Source organism: Chenopodium album, chromosome 21 (assembly GCF_948465745.1).
Source record: "Chenopodium album chromosome 21, dcCheAlbu1.1, whole genome shotgun sequence".
Lineage (NCBI taxonomy): Eukaryota > Viridiplantae > Streptophyta > Magnoliopsida > Caryophyllales > Amaranthaceae > Chenopodium > Chenopodium album.
In genome coordinates, this window is record NC_137854.1 from 37993941 (window position 1) to 38005399 (window position 11459).

The 11459-nt window shown below is 33.2% G+C and overlaps 1 protein-coding gene across 1 annotated transcript; it reads left to right on the forward strand.

The window, feature by feature from the left end:
- Positions 1 to 4705: 4705 nt before the first annotated feature.
- Positions 4706 to 10373, forward strand: LOC145602288 (receptor protein kinase-like protein ZAR1). The gene is made up of 2 exons (XM_081658472.1): positions 4706 to 6307; positions 9445 to 10373. The coding sequence occupies exons 1-2, from the start codon at positions 4768 to 4770 to the stop codon at positions 10083 to 10085; spliced, it is 2181 nt and encodes a 726-aa protein (XP_081514598.1). The 5' UTR covers positions 4706 to 4767; the 3' UTR covers positions 10086 to 10373.
- The last annotated feature ends 1086 nt before the right edge of the window (positions 10374 to 11459 follow it).

Consider the following 11459-nt stretch of genomic DNA (forward strand, 5'->3'; position numbering starts at 1 on the left):
CGGCCGTGCTTTTTTCTTATGGTGGCCCTGCGACGATCTATTTTGGAATTTGTCCTTAATGGTGAGCAGTCAAGGTTGTGACAGGTTAAGCAAGTGATCGTAGCTAAAGGAGCTCAAGTGTTTCGATTAGATTGTTATAACGAGTTTGTAAAGTTGTACAAATAGCTCACCTAGATTATTGGATTGTAATTATTGGGATTTTGTAAGCCTTTAACACTTGACAGGTTGTCAAGTGTGGCGGTAATACCTCTGATTTAGGTGTATGCTTCTGCAATTTTATTTAAAGGTTTATTTTTCCTTTAATTCTTATTTATTATTGGTTAGTAAATCGGGGGTATTACAGCTTATTTCAATAAAACCGTTAATTTGAAAACCTTCAGGGAATTCGTTTTGCATCACTGTGGTTTTCTTTTTTTGGTTTTTTGTTTTTTTTTTAAAATCATATGATATATGTCATATAATGAATAAATAATTAGCAAACTTATTAAAATCATGATGATTTTGAAAACTGACAACAGAAAAGTGAAATTTTTTTTTTCTTGTTTCCTGTTTTTGGTTTTGATTTTCAAAAAAACTGAAACTGAAAAGCAAAACAATTCCGAACAAGCCACAAAAACCGAATTAATGCTTAGATGATGACGTGGACAATATAATAATGTGAATTTGTGAAAAAAAGGCTGCATTTTTGGAATTACATTTTCTGGGAGCATTATTGAGGGAAAAAGCTCAAACAAATCTAATAAATAACATCTATCTCACATAATTACAAAGTATATATACTTCGTATATGTTTTTCTTACACATAAGAATATAAAATACTAAGCACGGCATAGCATTCCAAAAAACCCTAGCCTCCTTTTCTCTCTTCTCTCTCCTAAACCTAGTCTCCATTGTCAATTTTCAAGGGGCTTCCATCGGATTTCACCGGTGGAAAGCCCTAATCTTTATTTTCTTTTAAGCCTTTTGTTTTGCGTTACAATAATGTCTCCCTCGAAAGAAAGGGTTTATCTCCTTCGAAAGACAAGGTTTTTTCGATCTCCTTCGAAAGACAAGGTTTTTCGTACTCCTTCGAAAGACAAGGTTTTATTTGTGCTTAATTTGGTCTCCGGTTGTGCGGAGCTACTATTGATTAGGGCTCGGATTCGGGTTACGAAATCAACACAAGAATTAACTTTCTTACAAAATTGTGGAGCGACGACGGATCCACTCAAAAAGTTGTATGAAACAACGAATCGAGAATATGCCGGATTGTTATATTTATGTATTTGGATTCTTAGCCCTTCCCCGATTAATTCTTGTTTGATTTTGTTAAATTCGTTTACATTATCGTTCATTGTCAATTGTAGATGCCGTATGGCTTATATTAATGAAATTTAGTGTCCTTTGGGACTTCTTTCAAAAAAAAAAAAAAGAATATAAAATACTAAGACGATCAAAGAAGATTGCGCGATTATATAGTAATGCCAAATAGCCGAAGATTGTTATCTAAAAGTACGGAGGAATTCAATTAGATAGAACAAGCAGATGACGAAAACATATATAGGTCATATATACATCACCTACAACCTGGAAACATGCCCCCTCCACCATTTCTTTTTCAAGTTTCGTTAGCTTCTAAGCATAATTTCATGATTGAGAATAAGATATATAATAATCACACTTCTAGCTACTTAGTGACTACTCCTCTTTGAAAAATTAATGAATAATTAGTTAGCTTGAAATCAATATAAAAATAATCACCATTTGACGTAGAAATAGCCTCTATGGCAAAATGATTCACATAAAAAGATACTAGGCTTAATGATACGGCTAATTGAAATCATCTACACTTTTTTGTCAAGACAAAAAAGTGTAGATTTGTTAGTGTAGATTTGTTAGCTAAGCGAAAGCGATAGACCTAATTACTCTCTATTCCAAATAATATCAATTTTTACCCTATTTCCTTTCGTAAATCTAAAGCATGAGGTTTTCAACATATATAATTACTCTCTATTCCAAATAATATCAATTTTTTCCTCTATTTTTACTTCAATGATTTCTGTTCTCTAATTTAATACTCTTTATAATGGTACAAAATTAATTAATTGTATCGAATTAATTCAAATAATATTTTATGTTAATATTAGTAGTCAAAATTGATATATTTTAATTGATTGAAAGTGATTTTTTTAGATAGGTAAGATGAATCTACTAACTATTACTAAAACAGAAGTTGGTGACATCACCATTACCCACGTGTCGCTTTCTCAATAAAAAAATTTCCGCCTAATACAATGATGATGTCATCTTTTTTTTTTTTTTGTATTTTTGTATTTTTATTTTTTTTTTATTTTTTATTTGTAAAGCTATCATATGTAACATTTTTTGAAATTTAATTACATATTGGAAGCTTTTACATTACAACTAAAATCTACAGAGTATCAATTTATCTTAGGAATGAAACAATTTTAAATAGCAGTATAGCACACTATTAAATGACCTTCTACCTTAAAATATGAATTAGACAACGTTGAACTGATACTATATCATAATTTTGATTAAAAATAAAAAATTTTAAAATTACAAAATATACGTAATTCTTATTTATGTATAATAGCAATTTATTTTTAAAATGTACAAATTAAAAATAGGCTTTATATAAACCGTGTATCGTACGGTAACTAACCTAGTTGCCTTATAAATTCGGAACCTTTCATATGTCAATCCAACCGAGTCTACAGGCTAAGACACTATGAGCAAGAGTAAGGCGGAAACTAAGGGTAAGTAAAATCCCTACCCAGTGCCCCTATTGATTGAAGTACAATAAATCGACAATGGTGATATACTACCTCCGTTACACATTATTTGCAACGATTTGACATAAAGTAGAGAGGGAAAATGTCTAATCGTTGCAAATAATATGTAACGGAGGTAGTATTTAAATATGAAAATAATACCCTGTGCAACATATTGAACTACTCGTGCCAAGAATAAACGTACTTGTATTGTTTTGTTGATGGCTTGTGATGAGTTGTGTTCATCCCTCTAACACTTTAGTCACTACTGTAGTACTGCTCAATGTAGTGTATTATTCATTCTACGTAATGGAATCCAATTCATGCAGAAAAGTTGGAAGATATTTTTACATACATGTTGATTTTCTACTTCCATTGATATTCGAACTGCATGTCTAAATTTGAGAAATAAAGAGTGTCCATCAATTTGTGGTCCTTCAATTCATTGGAACCACATTAAATAAATGCTATACACTCTCATTTCAACATCGCAATTAGTTGTATCTTTTTAACCTTTTTTTTTTTTGTTGAGAAAGATTGCCAACGATTATTGCAGTCCTTAAAAAAATTTTAATGGCTAATATAGTACTATACATGCCTACCAAAAAAAAAAAAAAAAAAAAATGAAAATCACGATCTTTATTTATATACTCATCCTTCTTTTGATATGTTGAACCTAATTCACAAAATCCATGTTGAATATTACTTATATTAGGTATATTATGGTGTGTTTTATTCACCTAATTTTACTTAAATAAATTTACTAATAGATTTTATAAATCGATCTTGAGCTTCAACCATCAGCTCAAACTTTTGGTTGATTGGTCTTTTAAGCTGATAATTGAAGCTCATGATCAATTTATATACTCTATCACTTACCTTAATCTTATTAAAAATAATTTAGAGCTTTATTAATTGAAAAATGAACTATGGTAGCTCATCTTACTAATCCTTGTCAAAAATTATCTGGACTTTACTTGAATTGGCTTATCTTATCTAAAGTTATTAACCATACTGATATTAATCTTGAAAAATGTAGTCAATAAGCTGAACATTTTTAATTTTTTTTATCATTTATTTGTATATATATATATATATATACATATTACAAGAAGATGAACAAAATTAAACATGACCTAAATGACTAATAAATTCATACAAAATTCATAAGCCCTTTCAACTAGCTTGAACTAGTAGTTTGTTTTGGGTTAAAACACTTAGCTTACTCAGTAAATATTTTCAATATATACTTCGTATAAGATATTTATGCAAATGACATTGGAGGTCAAGCAAATGCAAGAGTACGTATTCATATATCTTTAATAACCTTATTACTGTATGAACTAGCTTAATTTAATTTTTATTGCTTATTATGACATGATAGTTTTAGAGTTTAGACAAACAACTCCCGAAAGCAAGCAAGAACGAATATCACATGTTTATATCGTGTTTTTCCATTCTAAATTTTACGGTGTCTCTTGCATGCTAAGCCAACCTAATAACATCAATTCTTTACATACAACAAACTCACTAATTACAAAACCTTACTAAAATGAACAATCAAAACACAGCAAACTTTAAGTTGATCCAGGTCATTAAATGTACTCAAATCATTCTACCATCCTCCATTTATACATGGAACAAAACCTACTTAATTAGCTTTACACAAGTCGTTGTGCATTTGATGATTAACCCCTTTGCTTTCCTTCTACTCTCTTCTTCCTTCCCTATTATTTGACCACCCTTTTTTTAATAAAAAAATAAAATAAAATAAAAAATTCCTTCAATTTATTTCTTGGCGGGCTTTGGGCCCACTTACTTCTCATCAAATCCTCACATTAATACCCCTACCCAACTCTTCTCAACCGTATTATCAGTCCTCCAAAAATAATTCCAACTAAAATTTTAACCAACACTTACGGAAGTATACACTAGTCATCCTCTGTTGATGTAACACTAACACCCCAAATATTTCACTAACTTGTTAAAAAAAATGAACCTCCATTTTTTTCTTTGTTCATTCTTCCTCCTCTTTACGATCACATCTAGAGTTTATTCTTTATCCCCCGACGGCCTCGCTCTCCTCTCCCTTAAATCGGCCGTCGACCACTCGTCCTCGTCCGCAATCTTTGCGGACTGGGATGAGAATGACCCCGATCCCTGTGGATGGACCGGGGTCTCCTGCGACGGAAATTCCACTTCTAGTCCCAACCCCCGGGTTGTTGGAATTTCCGTCGCAGGAAAAAATCTCCGAGGGTACATCCCATCGGAGCTCGGCTCCCTTACTTCTCTTCGGAGATTGAACCTCCATGGGAATAGTTTCTACGGCTCGATTCCTGATCAAATCTTCAATGCGACTTCTCTTCATAGCATTTTCTTGTACGGGAACAATCTCTCTGGTCCTCTACCTACCTCCATGTGCTCACTTCCAAAAATTCAGAATGTAGATGTTTCTGGAAATTCACTCTCCGGCGAGATTCCGAATGGTTTGAAGGAGTGTAAGCAGCTTCAAAGACTGATTCTGGCGAGAAATAACTTCTCCGGTGAACTTCCCGGAGGAATTTGGCATGAAATGGTGAATCTAGTTCAACTTGATTTATCGTCTAACCAGATAAAGGGAAAAATCCCCGAGGAGCTCGGAGAGCTAAAATCGCTCTCCGGGACATTAAACCTTTCATTCAACCATCTATCCGGGAAGATCCCAAAGTCTCTCGGGGATCTTCCCATGACGGTGAGCTTCGACCTGAGGGCGAATAATCTGTCTGGGGAAATCCCCCAGACAGGCTCATTTGCCAATCAAGGGCCCACCGCCTTTCTAGGGAACCCGCTCTTATGCGGGTTCCCATTACAAAAGGACTGTACTAAAACAACAACAAACCCGAACTCTCCCCCACCCGAGGACAGTAGGGGGATCAGCCCCAAGCGAAAGGGGCTAAGCCCGGGGCTGATCCTCCTCATCTCTGCAGCAGATGCTGTAGTAGTCGCCTTCGTGGGGCTCGTCCTCATATACTTTTACTGGAAGAAGAAGGATCACTCTAGTGGTTGCAGCTGCACTGGCACCATCAAGTTAGGAAGACACATGAACAAAGACAAAAAAACAGGACTCTTCTGCTGGGGGTGCCCCTGCCTCAGAGGCGGATCACCTAGCAACGACATCGAAAGCGAGTCGGATAAGGGAAGTTCCGAAGGCGGCGAGGGTGTTGGTGAAGGGGAAGGGGAGCTAGTAGCAATTGACAAGGGTTTTACATTTGAGTTGGATGAATTATTAAGAGCATCAGCTTATGTATTGGGAAAAAGTGGGTTAGGAATAGTTTATAAAGTAGTGCTTGGAAATGGTGTGCCAGTTGCTGTTAGAAGATTAGGAGAAGGTGGTGATCAACAAAGGTATAAAGAGTTTGTTGCTGAAATTCAAGCAATTGGGAAAATTAAGCATCCAAATGTTGTTAAATTGAGAGCTTATTATTGGGCTCCTGATGAAAAATTGCTTATTTCTGACTTCATTTCTAATGGCAATCTTGGTAATGCTCTTCGAGGTCAGTCCAATTCTCTCTTCTTGGTTAATTTTTTTAATATTTTTTGTCTTGTTTTCATTATAATTAAGCATGAATAAAATAATTATGGTTTAATTAATGAGATGGATAAAGAGGTGAGTTTAATTTATGTTTCCTTTGACTTAAATACATACGGTACAATGTTTAGAATTTGATTTATTACACTGGTTTAAGTACAAAGTCTAAGTGAAGGAATGTTGTTTATGGGGCAAAAAGGACGATTATTAATTTTGAGACTAAGCAAGTACGGAATTACTTTATTATCTAAAATCCTTCTAAATAGCCTTTTTTTTTCTTTTTTTTTTTTTGTTCGGATTTATGACTATTTTAGTGTTTTAATACTACTAGTACTACTAGACCTCTCCAAATAGCGCGGCTACGAAAACACAAGCTAATACGGAGTAATAACTAGTTTCAATCAGAGGTATAAATCGGATTCAGCATAGCTTATACGAAGTATTTGCTCAAAGGACAAAAACCATATTATGTCAGCATGTCGACTAGCTGCTAAAAGACGTACCTTTGTCATACATGGGAATATATTGGTAAAGTTTGAGTGCAGCATCCTTTTAGATTACTAGCAGTAGCATAGTTTGCATAAAAGTTGAGTAAAGTATGGTTTTTTAATACTTAGGATAATTAGTTAATCAGTCTTATGTCTAATATAATTAGCCTTATGTTTGGCATTTAGTGATCGACTACTTATATTTGCTACTTCCAAGTCATGCCAAAATCAAGCTTATTGTATGTCTCTGATTATACATGTGTAAGTGATACGTACTATATTATTGTATAATTTTATATTTTAAAATGGTCCTCATTTCTATCTTTTGATGAGAAATATTTGCTGTTAAACTGATGGTCTATGTTCAATTGTTCATGTTGAGAATGAGTGGGCAAAAGTTATTTGACAAAAAATTAATGTATATTTGTTGGATTCAAGATTTAGCATCATGATTCAATGATATGACACATCGTTATTTGATAATCATCTCATAAAAACACAACTATTTATAGGAGCCAGAATGGCTTACAAAAAAAACAAGTGTTGTTACACACAACTAAACTCTTTAAGAGAAAAGAAAGTGTTTTTACGACGACCTTTCAATGTGTAAAATAATTAGCTACAATCATATGCTTATCATGTTCGAAAATGGTAAATGCTATAGAATTTTTGGAACGGAGGTAGAGAGTATGACGCTATAATTAAGGGATCACTAGACCAGACCATAACACTATAATGCAATACGCATGTGGTTGAGATGAGGGTGATTGGCCGGGTACGATATGTTTGAACCTTATGACTTTTCTTTTGACTTGGTTTATGCAACCTTGGTGAATCTCCACTATTAATACCGGTTACCAAGTACCATACCTCTCTATGCAATTTAATACAAACATGAATTTATGAATAAATAAACATAACACCTAGCTATGGCCCATAACATTATAACATGAGATGTTACATTACTTACAGTAAATGTTGGTTCTCCTTCAATCCTTTTCTTTCTTCTTGTCTTGAAATTATAGAGAGTTTAATTTGGTGGGGGTAACCAATATTTATGGCCAACTAATCCAATGCTACAAGAAATGACATTTCTACCCTTTTACACTCAAACTTTTTTCTATTTTCTTTTATGAAACTTAAGGAGCAATGTAGGTGTAGATGGTAATTTTGTTAGTAGAGATTGATGTACTTTTTTAGATAAATATGTAAGGATGTAATGAGTAGTTTTCTTGGTGGGTAGCTCTGTTAAGGACTACTATGTGGTGAGCATCCAATGATGAAAATGTTGAGTAGTAGCTTTGAAGGCACTTTGGTGAAGTGATGATACTTAAAGTCATACACCATTGTCACTTGTGGAAGTTTGAGAGTTAAGGTTGTTCCCCATTACCATGAAAAAAAAAATTGTTTGTTTTATAGCAAGGAGTCAAGGACTAGTTTGCTCTGTGCGTTCCATGTTCCATGGTGCGTTTATTGAAATGTTTATCACGCATTGTTAATAAAAACCGAAATAAATAAATAATATTTTTCATATTTTGTATAGCTAAGGGTTATTTTAGGTAAACATTTTTTATTAAAGAGTAAATAAAGCCGACAATCCTTTATTATATAATCATAATTAGATTATAGACATATGTAAACGATTTTTAATTTAATTACTGTGCAAGTGAAAAAACTATAAAGTATATGTAGTATAACATTAAGATAATAAAATGTAATATGGTACGTCATTTTACATTATACTATAGGAATAGTTAGAATAAAAATCTAAGACCTAACTAGAAGTACTGCATTTTTTGATAGATTCAGTTCAAAGGGACTTTTTTGATTGAAATACTTTGTTCCCCCTTATTTTAAAGAAACTTTTAATTTTTTAAATCAGAATTGTCAAAATCTCACACTTACATATAAAGAAAATGGTAGACCTTGACTAATGAATTTTGGCCATCTAGTTCATACCACTAACTTTGGTAGTTGAACTAGAATGGTTTTCTGTCAATCCAAATTCACCTAAGAATGTTTACTTGGTTGCACATTTAACTAACAGGTCATACACTCATACTATATTCAAACATTGGATGCTTTTAACTGCATAATTTTTCTTGGAAATTTCTACAAATAATGGATAATTAGTCAAATTAAACCACCCCAAAATAAGCAATAATAATGTAGCACACTCAGTACTCTCAGATTTAGATCCATCAGTATAATTTTAAATTATAAGTTTAGATAGAAATTCAAAGCTCTTTTGTCTTTGTCTTTGTAGGCTTTGGTTGCCAAGATTCTCTCACTGGCTAATTGGTGCTGCCATAAACTAAGGAATATTTTTTATTTTCTCATATTGAATTTGCTTCTATTAGTTTTAGATTAAAATTTCGATCGCATATTCAAATTATTTAGTGTTATGCCAATAGGGGTTTGGCTTTAGTTTCAACTCTTATCTGATCTGATCTTTTTGTTTCTTTTTCGAACCTACAAAGAAAGACTTATTACAATAATGTGCACATGTTGATAAAGTAAAATAATATCGGTGATTAAACAAAGATTGATACTTGTACATAATTGCATATATTATTACATGTGAATGATGTGACATTCATTCTTGATGAAACAGGGAGAACAGGGCAACCATCAACAAGCCTAACATGGAAAACAAGGTTGAAAATTGCCAAAGGAACGGCTAGGGGTTTGGCCTATCTTCATGAATGTAGCCCTAGGAAATTTGTACATGGAGATATAAAGCCATCAAACATCCTCCTCGACAACGAGTTCCAACCACACATCTCCGATTTTGGCCTTAATCGTTTGATTAGCATCGCGGGCAATAACCCTTCCTCCTCCGGTGGGTTCATGGGAGGTGCACTCCCTTACGTTAAGTCCACTAGTCAGGAAAAAATCAACAACTATCGTGCACCCGAGGCAAAAATCCCTGGGAGTCGACCAACTCAAAAATGGGATGTTTACTCATTTGGAGTAGTCGTGCTCGAGTTACTAACAGGGAAATCCCCTGAACACTCTTCCCCAACAACGTCGACTTCAACTGAAATACATGATTTGGTGAAGTGGGTAAGGAAGAATTTTGAAGAGGAAAACCCGCTTTCAGAAATGGTTGATCCTATGTTGTTACAAGAGGTTCATGCTAAGAAAGAGGTGTTGGCTGCTTTTCATGTGGCTCTTTCTTGCACTGAAAGTGATCCTGAGGTTCGGCCTAGGATGAAGAATGTGTCTGAAAATTTTGACAAGATTGGGACTTGAAAAATGTAGTGTAATGTTGGTTATTCTTATTGTTATTACTCGTATTATTATTATTTGTGGTGATTTTTTGGTTAAAATTGAATATAAGCACCCACTAGCATTTTTGCAGATTCAAGAAATTAACAATTTGTGCTCCACAAATTGGTAGGTTTTGACACAAATGAAACCATCTTTTCGGCTTCATTTATATATACAGTTATAAGAAAATAAAAAAAAAATAAAAAAGAAAAAAAATTTATGTAGCTTTGGTTGAGGACTTGAGGTGGAGGGGCATATACATTCTATGATTCTCATTTGTAATTTAAAGTAAACAAGTTTTTTTTGGCTCATACAACGTACGAGCTTATTTTTGATATTTTTTCAGTCATGATTTTTGTAGTATTAAGTGTAATCTATATTCCTAAACGAACATATGGTTGAGTATCGTTTGATAGTTAGTTTGTGAGTACAATTTATTTTTCCTCGCATACAATTGATCTATTCATAAGACAATGAGTATCTAAAAGTAGTTTATTTTATTTTCTTGCTTAACTATGCAAACTAATTACTTTTTCAAGTTGATATTTATGGGATAGAACACAATTAGACAATTACGAAATATTATTAAAACAATGTTAGTTCAATACGTGTTTAAGATAACTTGACATAGAACATATAGAATGAAATAAAATAATATAATTAGTAATTTTGGCATCCATCTTCACTTCATGTTTTGTTTTTTTTACCCTTCCATCTTTCATAACAAACTGAAAATCTGTATCAAAATGATAACCAATCAACGCAATTAGTACAATTAAGAAAAAGTTGAACCAAGGAGAACGAATCAATAACAATGGAGGAATTTGAAGAGGGTAACTCCAATGATCACTCTTAATAAGTAACTCAAAACGTGGGTGGATTTCCTAGAACCTCCACTACACTTAAGATAAATGTAGTTGGCTATAAAATAAATACACTTTTTTGCGGAGTTCAAATAAATATTGGAGTGATATATGTGTTGTGAGGGTCTTGCTCTAAATCTTGGAGTTTCAAGGTTTGTCCATTACTCTATGATCAAAAGTGTTAAGGGTTTAGTTTTAAGGTTTGTCCACCCATAGGCTTGTAGTTCATTGTCTCATACCGCTAAGCACTATATTTCAAATTAATTTATGTAAATCTATATGTAGATCTAAGTGTTATATACTAATTTTCTCTTATACCTAATAAGTTGTCTTTTTTTTTTTTCCTTATATGGTTTTACTTTTACTCCCTTTAGTAGGGGATTGTTGGAATAAAGAAAGACGTGTTATTTAGTCGGATTGTTGTTTTCTAGCTTGATCAGTTTATTCCATGGGTAGATTTATGTTTGCCAACAGGTGGTTTGTGGAGTAGCCT

Bases quoted from the DNA above. Each gene is read 5' to 3' on its own strand.
- LOC145602288 (XM_081658472.1), top strand. From the start codon at position 4,768: ATGAACCTCCATTTTTTTCTTTGTTCATTCTTCCTCCTCTTTACGATC. The intron at 6,308-9,444 runs GTCAGTCCAATT...TTGATGAAACAG, and splicing joins TCTTGGTAATGCTCTTCGAG to GGAGAACAGGGCAACCATCA.